Source organism: Vicia villosa, unplaced genomic scaffold (genome assembly GCF_029867415.1).
Source record: "Vicia villosa cultivar HV-30 ecotype Madison, WI unplaced genomic scaffold, Vvil1.0 ctg.002373F_1_1, whole genome shotgun sequence".
Classification (NCBI taxonomy): Eukaryota; Viridiplantae; Streptophyta; class Magnoliopsida; order Fabales; family Fabaceae; genus Vicia; species Vicia villosa.
In genome coordinates, this window is record NW_026705912.1 from 335,523 (window position 1) to 350,044 (window position 14,522).

At 34.1% G+C, this 14,522-nt stretch overlaps 1 protein-coding gene and 1 long non-coding RNA gene across 2 annotated transcripts; one reads left to right on the top strand and one right to left on the bottom strand.

Moving 5' to 3' along the window:
• The first annotated feature begins 6,245 nt into the window (after window positions 1-6,245).
• On the top strand, window positions 6,246-7,503 carry LOC131638690 (uncharacterized). Its single transcript, XR_009294745.1, has 2 exons — window positions 6,246-6,988; window positions 7,126-7,503. It is a non-coding gene; the product is annotated as an uncharacterized LOC131638690 (long non-coding RNA).
• Window positions 7,504-8,495: 992 nt separating this feature from the next.
• Window positions 8,496-10,621, bottom strand: LOC131638688 (F-box/kelch-repeat protein At3g23880-like). Its single transcript, XM_058909253.1, has one exon. It carries the CDS (start codon window positions 10,601-10,603, stop codon window positions 9,941-9,943), a length of 663 nt encoding a protein of 220 aa, XP_058765236.1. The 5' UTR covers window positions 10,604-10,621; the 3' UTR covers window positions 8,496-9,940.
• Between the last annotated feature and the right edge of the window lie 3,901 nt (window positions 10,622-14,522).

Consider the following 14,522-nt stretch of genomic DNA (forward strand, 5'->3'; position numbering starts at 1 on the left):
TTCCGAGTCTCTATAAGCATAGTATCGGATCTTGATCCATCTCACCATCGTCTGTCTAGTTATTCCTCTACTATCAAGCGCGACGTATGGATCCTTATCCCACATACCTTATGAGAGTCTGGATCTGCATCTCACAAGTGCCAAATCAGAATTCTACCTTGAGCTTCAGATCACCTTTGTCTCACACATGTCGGAAAAAGATGGCTCACGCATCTTTGTGCACGATAGCGATACTGTGGCATTATACCCGTCTGGTAGTACCAACATGGTGGTCCAACTCCGAGGCCATGTATCTAGGTAAACTACCTCAGTGGCGTATAATGACCCCCACGAGTATCCTATTGTCACAACCGACAAGTGTCTGAACAGGCTTCCAATAGGCTCATCGTTCCTCAAGTCCTTCGAATCACACTCCTCAGGATGCTAAAACCTGAGAGTGCTACACACCAAGGTTTACTTACTCGGAAAGCCAACACGGCAAGCACGAAGATTTGAAGTTCAACTTCGGATCACCATGCAGTGCGCGTACCCACTCGTCCCACGCATGCATGAGATTCCAAGGATAATTCAGTTCAGATAGGAATACTATGGTTCCTAACAACCAACATAACTGCGATCATCCTACTGACGTTCCGGATAGATCTTAGTCCTTACTCGCCTGAACACTCAACGCCAAGCGTAGTTCTATGGCTTCACTCGGGGTCAGACGAACAACAACTAACAAGAACTTAGGTCACTGCATTTCACGCTTCTACATCATTTCATATTCCATCTAGCGTAGTTCTAGAACTTAAATAAAAATGATAAGAACGGAAATGCATGCCCTCTTCCACCGACAAGGTAATCAAGCTTCGCCAATCTTAAGCTACCACACTCGTACATTCCACCAACATCTACTAGGTAACTACTATCGCTTAGGGTACTTCGAGTTAAATCAAGATCTAATACTTCATCCATCCAATTACTGTCCGTACCAGCGCAATTAGAAAGGTCTAACTCTTCTGTCCGCATTTCCAGAGGCCATTCTGTCCTATCAGCTCATCAGTCGCACTTAACACCGGCAGCATCATCATTACTGAATCCTACTAATTCACAGCTCAACACCTTCGGAGAATCTTACTTTACAAGGCTCCTACTCAATATTATTTGGATTTCCCTTGCTATTACCAAGACTTAGAGAAAGCTTCACTTTGTTCAGTCAAAATACTGGGGGTTCTAGTTGTCTCGATCCACATCTTGACAGTTCGTGTATCACTACTTCGCGTCGAACGCTCTCCTTAATCTTGATGACTCCAATATCATCCACTTAAAACATCCAACAACTTAGGTTCACAACCTTACAGGTTTTACGAGTCCTCGTGGCGGCTCTGCCGTAATCCTACTGTCTCACACTCAGTCGATGAGTTGATCAAGTTTAACAACTGAATGAGATGTCAGTAAAATCAGGCTGGCAACGCACACTTGAGAGGAGGAAAAGAATTGCTAGTGATGTCTCATGGCTCGACCGAGAATCGACCTGCTCTGATACCAACTGTAACACCCCATACATAACTGACTAGTATATTATGCATGAAACGTTAAAATTGATATTGAGTACATACAAAAGCTATGGATACAAGATGATCCATTTAGAATACAACATGAAATAATAATAATAATTACAAAACATGTGTCTTCAATGGATCTTGCACAGCGGAATGTCAAAACCAACGAGGTCTTCGAGCCAACACCACTTCCAAGTCTTCAGTCCAAACCTGTTACTGACCAAACGCTACTAACTGCACCTGAAAAAGTATAAGTTGATTGGGGTGAGATTACTAAATCTCAGTGAGTCCTCCTATCCTATGGGTCCTCTCGGTTCTACAGGGTACATGCATCAACAGAACCGAATCCACCATTGATCCGGGGTTTCTCCTCACATCCGGTACAAGTACGGAGCAAACACATGAATCGTCCACCATAGGAGTCATCATATCACAAGTACACAAATAGTATACAAACACGTATGCAGACCCATACCCATGTACGGGGAATCCAGAAGCGGTAACAACCAACTACCAAGGCTGCACACACACCCTCGGTGAGTAACCAAGTACCTATCGTCAAGAAGACTCGCACAAGACCCATCGCTAGATGAAACAGATAGATCCTATGTGGCATTCCATCCGTGACGAGTTATAGCGGTGACGTTGCCTACACGGCGTCACGGCCTCATCATCATCCATACGCAATATGGTATCCACAAGTGCGAATACGCCTAATTGACTGTACGAGCCCATCCGGTTAGGAGCCTAGTGGTGTAGCCTACGTGGCACCACTATAGGTGAGTTATCCAAGTGATATCGCCTAATTGGCATCACAACTCCACCATACCAAGCACGCCGATGTATCACGCCTTTGGGAAACGCCCTGAAAGACCCCGCAGGTACATCGCAATGATAGCTTAGGTGTGCAAATCATACCAAGAACGCCAATGTATCACGCCTTTGGGAAACGCCCTGAAAGACCCCGCAGGTACATCGCAATGGTATCTTTGGAAACTAGTCCATACACAATGGCGCCTTACCACCTAGTAGTGGCCCACTTCGATTCTAGCATACCACACGCATAACAAGCGTCAATCACACAATACAATCAATCCCGAATGTTTAACCGAAACAACGGGAATTAATGATCATTATCACACAAGGCATCATGCCACAAACAAACAACCATCTCCGAACGTCAATCGAACGGACGGATAAACATAATATGATCATCATAAAGCATATCAATATAATGCATTAATTAATGATCCGCATATTGAGAATCAACACATCCATGATCATTAACATCATTAATATGTTCAATTATAATTAAACAAGTCTCACACGACTAAGGAGGCGTTCGGTTCTCTATTCGGAACAGAACTGCTCTCGGGGGAATTAGTAATGTAAAATCTCGCCCGACGAGGTTCACTAAGTAGGGTTCCAATATTATTAAATCACACATTCTGGTTTGGGGACCAATTTTATTAGAAAGTACACGTCGCTAGCTTTCCAACGATATAAAGTTTGCGCAATTCCGATACCCGAGCCGAAAGTTACGACTTTCTAAAGTTTGCTGATTTTTGCACTTTTGCCCAGGGTAACCGGTTACCCAGAAGCCAGTAACCGGTTACTGGCATGAAAAATGCCCAGAAACGCAAAATTACACAGGGTAACCGGTTACCCAGGATCCAGTAACCGATTACTCTGATGCAGAATCAATTTTCTGCGTTTTAGGAACTCTAAACCAGTCCCAAACAACCTGTAGATGATCCCCTACACTCCCAACTCAGTTCCAACGAAATCATGATATACAAACACAATTAGAAACATCATCAGGTAAGGATTACATCAGATTAAACATGTTTTAGCAGTATTGATTCATATATCACTCACATTCCCAAAATCCCAATTGAACCCTCACATGCAAAACCCCAAGGTCACTAACTATGGACTCACCTCAAGCTTGAAGATTCTGACTTGATGAATATGATGATGAAGACAAATTCTGATTTGAGAGATTAAAGAGATGATGATGCACTTGATCCTCATTCTTGATGATAGCTTTCCATTCATGCATGTAGGTTTTGGCTCCCACCTTCCTTCTTCTTTCTTCTCACGTTTCCACCCTTCCTCTCTACTACTTCCATTCTGAAATTATGCATCCAAACATCCCTTAAGTCACTCATACTTAAGGTGGAATGGCCATATTACCCTTCAACCATGCAATATTTACCGGTTTGCCATCTTGTCCAACTCTAACTAGTCACTTTTTTTTCCAATTACTCCACTAACTCTCTTTTTAATTATTCTTAGATTATAGATGTACATGCTACTCATTTGTTGGAACAAGAGTAAAGTGTCCTTTAGTCACCGCTTAACCAATTGAATTGATACTATCCGGTGTCGAAGAACCGGGGTATTACAAGAATAATATATATTGAACAAAATAACACGGCCACAACGGGTACCCGTGCGGACGCACGGGTATCACGCTAGTTTATAAATAAGAAAGTAATATATTCTAAAATTATATTTTAAGTTTATATTTTTATACGTTATTTTTATTTTTTTGAGATACCCTTAATAATTGAAATATCATTGTAAATATTTTTATAACTTTTATTTTTCGAATTTATAATTGAAATTGAAATAAAAATAGAAATAGGAACGACTACTTGCTTGTTACCGTTGGGCTTCATCCCACGTAACCCACGTAGGGCATTTGGGTTCTATCCGATGATGGTTTTTTCTCGGTATCTTCTTGTTACTCTTTTTTGGGGAGAAGCTTCATTCCGGAGGGGCCGGCGAATAAACATGATGGGGCGTTTGGGCTTGTTTGGAAGGCGGATGTGCCTTTTAAAATTAAGGCGTTTGGTTGGAGATTTCTTCTTGATAGAATACCGACAAAGGATTGCTTGGTGTATAGAGGGATTAATATACCGGTAGATAATTTAAAGTGTTGTTTTTGTGGATATGATCTAGAAAGTAGAAACCATTCTTTTTTTGGTTGTTGGGTGGTTAAAGCTATTTGGAATGAGATAGCTCTTTGGGTGGGAAAGGAGGGGGATGTGGAGGAAGGGTGCTTGCCGAATTTTATGGAATGGCATTGTTTCTTCCGGGATAAAAAAGTTAGAAATAGTAAGGCGGATGTCGTTTGGTTGGCTACTATATGGACGATATGGTTGGTCCGTAATGGTGTGTGCTTCCGTGACGAAGCGTGGAATTTTAACGACATGGTGTGGAGTATAAAGTATATGGTTTGGAAATGGTCCTTTTGCGGGAAAATTACGTATTCCAATTACACGTTTTATGAGTTTCTAAAAGATCCGATTCTTTTTCTCTCATGAGCTTATTTGGTTGTAATTTTCCTTTTTCCTTTTTTTTTGTCCGGGTTTTTTCCCGCTTATTGTGTAATCGGGTTGGAGAACCCTTAGTTCTCCCTTATTAATATATCTTGCTTACACAAAAAAAACTATCATTATTATTATTCATTCATATCTAAGTTATGCTACATAAAATTAATAATAATAATAATGAAGATAATTATTACTATTTATTCATTATTTATTATGGTAATGTTCTAGATTGGGCCTATGCAAGTCCATCCTCGGCCAGGCCCAATTTGGCATCGGAGACCAAAAGGAACGACTACTTGCTTGTTACCGTTGGGCTTCATCCCACATAACCCACGTAGGGCATTTGGTCAATCGTCTAGCGAGGCAATCAGTCTTTAACCACTTCGAATACTACGGGCAATCCATCAGGAGTCACTTGGTGACTCTGCCCTAGCTTGCTAGTACACCTCCTTTTTTCAGAAGTCCAACAAGTTGCAGGCCACGACGATCCATTTTGATCAGGTACGATCAGTACATTAAAAATCTATTTAATAAATTAATTTTCAAAAATAATTTTAAAGTTAAAAATAAATTTGTTAATTTGTATTGACTTATATAAATGAAAAATAGTTTTATTATATTTCATAATTCAATTTTGAAATATATAAAATTTAATATATAATTTAGTCACTAAATAAGTTTGAAACAATTTTTTTTAAAATAATTTTTATAAACAAAGTGAAAAATGATTTTTATCATAATTAGTTATTAAAATAATTTATATAAATATAAATATATATATATATATATATATATATATATATATATATATATATATATATATATATATATATATATATATATATTTGATGTATGATCTATATTTATTATTTAGAAAAATTAAATAATTTATAATAAAAATTGAAATAGGAATTTGAAAAGCATTATTATCATTATAAGATATTATAACTCATAAATTTCATAAATTTTAAGATATTATATTTTATTAATTTTTTACTTTAAAATCTTGTGAAATTGAGACATAAATTTTTAGCTAGGGTTCTCATCACGAGTCACGACAACTTTAAATTTATCTTAAGTAGATATAATAAATTAAAAAAATATTTATAACAAATAATAAAAACTATTGACTTAATAAAACCAATTACTAATTTTCTAAAAATCAAATCAAATCAACGTAGTCATATGTTTTTTTTCTTTATCAAGTTTGTTTATATATCTTAAATAAAATTTGATATTTCTATAAATAAAAAATTAGGTTTATAACAATTTGTATAAAAATGCTTTAAACGGTTTACTTGGCAGTTAAGTTTTAATCGTTTACTTGGCCGTCAGGTTTTAAACAATGTCTGATAGATTAGGATCTTTTCACAAACCTCGATCCAAATTTATGCCTAAAACGCTTGGATACACATTTGCTTATGATATTTCAACTAACAATTATAAGATTGTGGCGTTCGGTTATAGATTTATCAAGGTTTTTTGTTTTAATCATAATGTATGGAGAGAAATTCAAAGTTTACCAGACAAAATAGTTATTGTTGATCATCTTGAATACAAAAAAGGTGTGTGTTTGGATGGCACTTTATTTTGGTTGGCCTTTCTAAATGAGTTCCCATATAATGATTGGCGGGATACTCTTTCTGTTGTGAGATATTTGATTATTTCGCTGGATCTTGCAACGGAAACACGTCGAGAGTTGTTGCCTCCTCCGGTTTTTGATCAAGTCTATGATGTTATTGATCCAAGTATTGCTGTGTTGATGAATTTCCTTTGTGTTTTTTATAACTTTAAAGGTACCCATTTTGTTGTATGGCAGATGACACAATTTGGAGTTGAAGAATCTTGGACTCAACTCTTTAAAATAAGTTTTGAGAATCTTCAAGTAGAGCATTTCTTAAGTGACTTTTATAGTCGATTTTCACTGTATCCTTTGTATATTTCTGAAAATGGCGCAACACTGATATTGGAAAGCAATCGTGAATACAAAGCAATTATCTATAATTCTAAAGATGATAAAGTAGAGCGAAGAAGAATTACCGATGAAATAAATTGGCGTTTTTGTGAGAGTTATGTTGAAAGTTTGGTTCCAACTAGCTGAAAGTAAGTTTAGTTCAAATTTATTCATGTCCTTGTATTTTGTTTTCAAATCAATGTGATTACATAATAAAGTTTGCTATTGTATTGTTAAATGATTATCTATTGACTTATTTAACTAGACGATTTTTCTGACTTAATAGATGAAGGATTAAAGCGGGAAACAATCCTTTGAGCTAACCGTTGAATGGATCATCTGTATATCTTGCTGGAATTGTGATAGCTGTTTGTGGAATTCCGTAATGTATCAAGAAGTTGATTCTAAGTGGCAGAGTGCTAGTTGCACTTGGATACCTGATGTTGTTCCTCCGTGTTTGTGGTTATTCGTTGGCTTAGTGTTTTGTTTATCGTCAGTGCATTAATAGTTGTGATTCATTAGAGTGATTTGTTTCATCTTTGCGCAGTGCATGAACAAATTTTAAAATGATAATATGAATGAATTAAATCAGATGCTACTTGGCATAAAAATTTGTAACTAAATCCTAATACGAGATTTCGGCTTGAAACTGATATCACACAAATCACTTTGCATAAAGTATTTATCCAGGGAAACTTAAATGGTTCTGCTCAAGTGTTTCAACTTTTTAATTGCAGTCTAATGTATATTTGCAGAAGCATTCATGTTTTTGTTTTTGTAGAAAGCCCGAGTCATAATTTGGTAATAATTTGGTGGTAAAATTCAGAAAGGTAAAAAGACAAAATTAAACTGCTGACATAGATTCCCGCAGTCATGATTTTGTAATAATCCGCATCGCAACAACCGGAATAGCCGCAAAAGCTGTGGTCGCAACTGCAACCGCGGAACCACAATATAAAGCAAGTGTGAGTCACAATTGCTTTATATTCTCAACAGTTATAACTTGCATAGCATTCCATTCATATGGTCAACAAACCGTGCATTGCAACTATTTGCATTTTTTGTTTCTGTGATAGTTAAGTAATTGCATTTTAGATCAGGAAAAATGGTGATACCTCAGAGGGGTTCATAAACTTTTATAAGTACAATTGGTGATTTAGATGGCAGGGTTGATCTCAAATTTGTGAGAGAGGGAAAGATACAAAGTTAATGAACTCTACAAATTGTGTTAATGTTGGAGCTAATTACTCTTAAAAAAAAAACTCTGAATCACTGTTCTCAGGCATTGATTCTGATGAAGATCAATCTTTCACGTATGAGACTCAACAGCATATGACATTGTGAGAAGTAAACTCAGCATATGGACATTGTGGTGCATAAAGAGATGTAGATTATGGAAAGGCTGCTTGGTGTATTATGCACTTTGGCCAACCTAGGATTGGGAATAGGTTGTATATCAATTTATCACATGTTCTTTTTAAAAACTTGGATAACAAGATGATATTTAGGTAGTATGTCTTCACACAATCACTCACACTATTAGTGTATATTTAATAAACTCGAAGTAGGAATTATCTCTTGTATTTGCACACTCATTCATTTGATACTAAACATTTTATTCGATGATTAAATAATTTTCTGTTCTAAAGAAATTAGTATTTATTCTGTTCAATATATTTACTTTTATTATTTTTGATATTTTATCATCATCAAAGGATGTGAAGGATGCGCGAAATAGGAATTTCTTTGGGAATGAGGCTCATATTATCACAATATTTGAATGCTGTGTGGGAGTTAGTTCGATGCTTGACAAAGGGTTACGTTGAAGGAGCAGAGTATTCGGAAGGATGATAGGACTGACACTTCCTGGTTTTTCAGCTCATTGTACCCCAGATTATGTCAACTCTATGAGCAAACCAGACACTTTTCTTTCATTAAATTTGAAAAGAGAAAATTTATAAAATTAATTATAAATTTATAGAAATAAAAAAAAAAAATATTAAACTAGCACCTCACGTGTAAAGAAATCATACACATAGATAATGAATATGTCTAGAGACAGTTTTTTTTATCATGTGTATACCAATCACTTCTGCATTTTTTTTCTTTTGGAAGAAAACCATTTCAAAACCTTTGTCAAAGTTTTAGTTTTTGCAAATGAAAGCATATATATTTAACTTTCCATGAAAATCAACTAAATATCATAATGTGAACCAAATACGAAAACAAAACAGTGGCAAAACATAGGCTGTTGTGGAAATGCAAGGAGAACTGAAATTAGAGAGCCATTACTTCTATATGAATTGTAAATGACTTTTGTTTCAAGGTCATCATGATAAAACAAACACATAAACGTGACGATTTGCGGACGAAATGCCTTGATAAGTTGGCAGAGAAGCATCAGATGTGCATTAGGTCCATGTTGAAGTTGTCTTTTCTCCATACATAGCATGAATCCAAAATGAATCAAGAACCAGTTGAACACATCTGAACAGATCTATAAATAAACTGTCAAATGATTCAAAAGTCGTCGAACTATTATACACAGTTCCTCGACAATACAGTCAAAACCTTCATTAGAAAATGTTCACACAAGTAAATCAATTTGAGACAAGTAAATTGTGGTAGAAGAACTTACTTTCAACAATAGCCTACCAAACTTTCAACATGATTGGCACAAGTGCACCACCAAAGGCTAAAGATTTTCTCTAGACTTTTATCTCTCCAGTTATAGATGAATGTTGCTCTTTGATGTTTCTCAGCTAATAATAGTGTATCGTTTTCTCCCAAAGACATAATGGCAACAAATCAGGACATGGATATTCAAATTGAAGATTCCCGTAACTAATTTTAAGGAATTGAGTCCAAGATTCTTCCATCCCAAATTCCTTCATTTGCCATATAATCAATTGGGTTTCTTCAAAATCATAAGAAAAACAAAGACAATCCTTTAAGACACTTAAATTTGGTATAACAAATCGAATTTCTTGGAAATTCTGAGGAGTTGACCATTGAGTAAGTGTCTCAGTGTCCAAATCAAGTGAAATAATCATGGATGGCTTCTTGGTATTAGTATACTTGTGAATATGACCATATTCATTTCAAACTGTCAACCAATTAACAGTACCACTCAGATACACGGCCTTCATCGAGCAGTAACTAACCTCTGGAGGATTTTGAATATTTCTCCAAGTATTATCTTGCAAGCTGAAAACTCTTACCTTTGTGCTCTTAAAGGCCACCACCTTATATGTGTTGTTTGATTTATCACAACCAAAAGTAAAATTAAAAGGGATGCCAGGATCGTCATCACAAAAAGAACCTAATCTAGGTGATATTGCCCATGTGGCTGGGTTCCAGAAGCGAAACCACTTCTCAATATTCCCATTGACGCGTGAAGAGCCAAACAAACATAACAATCCATTGCAGGAACCAACAACATGGTGGAAGTCCTTGTCATTCAAATCGTAAGTATCATTGGGAAAGTTGATCAGAGGGTTTTCGAATAAACTAGTTATGGTAAAGGATACGGATCTGTGACCTGTGTTATATACATCATGAGTATATACAAACTTGGAATCTGAATTTTGTGAAGATCGATGAAGGTGTAATTTGACGAAGGTGGGATCGGAGATGAGAGACTTCCATGACTTTGAGACACACCTCAGTCGCAGCAGTGGCTTTACGGCAATCCATGATAGCACTTCGGCAATCAGTTCATCCGGGAGGAATACTGGCGAGTGAGATGGAGGGAGGAGACTCATTTGAGTGTCGTTGACAGGTGAGAACGTTACACCCTAATAATAGAAGATAATTTCTTTAAAGACCCTGTACATTGTTGAAAACCCGCGGTGAAAATATCAAAATGTCCCTATATTTCAGAAATACATCTCCGAAATCATTTTTTTTCTAAAAAAAAAGTTAATTTTGGAAGTAAATTTTCGATAACACAAAAAAGTGTTTTGGAAGGTGTTTTCGAAATCACTTTTTTTTTTTGAGAGGATGTGTTTGGAGATTCATATCTGAAATATTCTAATTTTTGGTTTGGAATGTTTGAGATATGAATATCGGAAAAAATTCAATAATTATTAAAAAATTAAAATCAAGGTGAATCAATACAATTAATAGTATAATTAATTGTATTAATTAAAATATATTATTAAATATATATCATTATAATCAAGATACAACAATAATATTACACTAATAAATATTTAAATTAACACCTTATTTATTATTTTTTTATCATACATAAAAAAAATTATTTGAAAAATTAATGTAATTTAAAATTTATATTAAAATAAGAATAAAGTAGTAAATAATTTTATTCTTACTTGATCGCTTTTATTTTAAATTTTTGTTGAATAATTATTAATATATTTATTTTTTATATAATTATAATTATATTGTATTAGTTATATTTAGTAATTATTAATATGAAACTTATAAAAAAAATGATAAAAAATTTTATGAGTTTTTTTTAAAAAATTTATAATTGAAATTAAAAAAGAAATGTCAACGGTATAATTATCATTACTACTATTCATAACTTATAAATTATATCAATTTTATGATATCTGAATTTATCAATATTCTAAATTTTAATTTTTTTTGGATTTTGATTAATTCGGATATGCATATGCCGAAACATTCCAACAAAAATTGAAATATTTCGGATATGCATCTTCGAAGACACCCCTCTAAAAAAAATTGATTTCGGAATATAATCTTCGAAACACCCCTCAATTGATGTTTTCGGAGATGCATTTCTGAATTTTGGGAAAATCTAGAAAAAAAATTACTTCGAAAATGCATTTTCGAAGTAAGGGTATTTTTGGGTTTTCGCTGGAGATTCTTCCCATAGGGGGTCTACAAAGAAAAACTCTAAGAGTGTGTTTGGATGAGGCAATTAAGAATTTTTAAAGAATTTAAAATTCTAAGCAATTCAAATGATTCAATTGAAATACATTCAATTTTAAATTCTTTTGTTTGGATGAAGTATTAAAATGATTCATTGTTAAATTTTTTTGGACATTTTCAGCAATTTTAAAACTTTTGGGTCAAATTTGAAATATAAAAAATAGGGACTAATTTGCAATATTTGAAAAGTTTAAGGGACCATTTTGTAAATTTGAAAAATTATTAGCGACTTATTTGCAATTTTATGAAAAATTTTGGAATAAATTTGTAATTTAAATAAAATATTGGACTATTTTGCAAAATTAGAAAAATTAATAATAAACACTTTAACACTCAAGTTATGGAGCAATTTCAAATTCTTTACTTTTTGGTGTCATTTGAAATTCTTTAAATTTAACTTGATTAAAATACTTCAGAAATTTACATCATTTTAACAATTCTCCATATTTTTCATCCAAACAATGGATTTTGGTCAAATCATTTTCAATTCCCTTAAAAAATTACTTTCCCTCATTAAAATACTCCATCCAAACACACTATAATAGAATACTCAATTGTTTCAAACAAGGTTAAACTAGATTGCTGACCCGTGCTTCGCACATGTATATTAGAAATTTTTATTATAATAGTTGATATGTAATTTTTTATTTACATATAAAATTATCTTGCATGTCATTTAGATTATGTTTGCAATTGTACTGTTAATTTTTTAATGTGAACTAGTAGGAAATCCGTGCTATCGCACGAGCCTGGTTGGGATTTCACATTATATGTATGTAATTATGACTTGCAAAGTTCCTCTAAATATATCAAACATATATATTTAATAGTTAACAACGTAAGAGCTAATAATACATCCAAATTTTAAACTCTTTAACTAAAACAGTAATTACACATTGCAATATGTCATTTGTCAGTTTTGAAATCACAAGTATAAACGAATAATATATAACAATATTTATGCATTGATTAAAGTAATATAACAACAATATACTTATTTGATCCAATAAAAAAACAATTAGAACCCGTGTGCATTTATAAAAATAATTGTATCAACATTACACTTTTTATGTTTATGTAAATATTTTTTTAACTTATTCCCCTTATAAAAATAATTAATAGATTTTTCTTATTTATTAAATTATTTGTAACTTGTTTCCATTTATAAAAATAATTGTATCACCAATATACTTTTTCACGTTTATAAAAATATTTTTAACTTATTCACATTTATAAATATAATTGTATTAATATTTTTTAACTTATACACTTTTTATGTTTATGTAAATATTTTTTAACTTATTCCCCTTATAAAAATAAGAGTGAAGACCCATTTTCGTCCCTCACAAAAACTACAGAATCCAAATTAGTCCTCCACAAAAAAAAGGACCCGATTTAATCCCTTACAAAATATAACCGGGTCATTGTTACCCTAGGATTTCGACTTACCAATAAATGGGCAACTGGGGCTCGTAATTGGTAATTGGGCCTCAATTTGGTAAAAAGGCCCTAAATTGGTAATTGGGCCTCAATTAAATAATTACATTGCCATTTGGGTCGAAGCGGTTCGACTAAGTAATGCTTAGTAGTCGAAGTTGTTCGACTAGAAAGATTATCAGAGGCTTCAGCGTTCGACCAAAAGTATGCGAAGACTTAAGAATTTTGCTGCAGAAACTGAAGTGGAAGTCGAGAGGTATTAGAAGTTAAGAAGCAGTTTCAAGCAGTTTTCTGGCAGTTCTTACAGGACGCGTGGAGGTCTCACAATTGAAGATCTTGCATGTCGAAGACACGTGTTGACTGATAACCAGTCGACCGTTAGTAGTAGTTATTTTATTTTTACTATTTAAGCAAGTTTCATAGGAATAGTTAGGGGTCCGCATTTTCTACATAAACACAAGTAAACTCAAATCTCTGTGCAAAAATGAGTAACAAGTGCAACTTTGGAATGTACGTATGCGTACCAGTTTAATTAATGCAATCATTTTACGTTATATCTCATCTTTCAGTGCACATTTACTGCTTTTTTATTTCTTTGATTTACTTTAAAGCCTTTAATTTCAGTGTTTACTTTTATTTTAAAGTTACTGTTGCATTTAATACAAACCAGATACACATAATATAACAAAATAAAGCAATTAGTCCTGGAGTATTCTAGTTGATTCCGCAAAAGTAACCTTTAAAAAGGAAACTAGCGCTTGTTTACCATTTTTCTGGGTAAACAAATTGGCACGCCCAGTGGGACCCGTCAATTGCTGTTTGTTTTATATTTGTTAGTATAATAGTTATGTATGATATTAAGAAGTGGTCGGAAATTAACTAACATTGCTGAAGTTAATACAAATAATTCTGATCTTTCTGGAAATCAAGGAGGTGTTCTAACCGGAGCAACACCACAAAATGCCGCAGATTCATCCCCAGTGGGAACAACAAATACTGGTGGATCGACGGCAGCAATAATGGTATCATCACCAACGAATGTACGGTCACCGTTGAATCCATTACGACCGCCGTTTCATGGAATGATGCCTCCACCAGGTTTTAACCCTCAGTTTGGAATGCCCACGTCTATGATGCAAGGTTTGCATACAAATCCTTCATTATATTCTGACAGCATGATGGCTACAAGCACATCAAATCCAAGGGGTCGACCTATAGGCATAGGATATAATCACCAGGTTTTGCCATCTTTAAGTACTACGTCAATGTTGTCAATTCGACAACAAATGGACGAAAGTAATCATGAAATGGTGAATGCCCTTACTC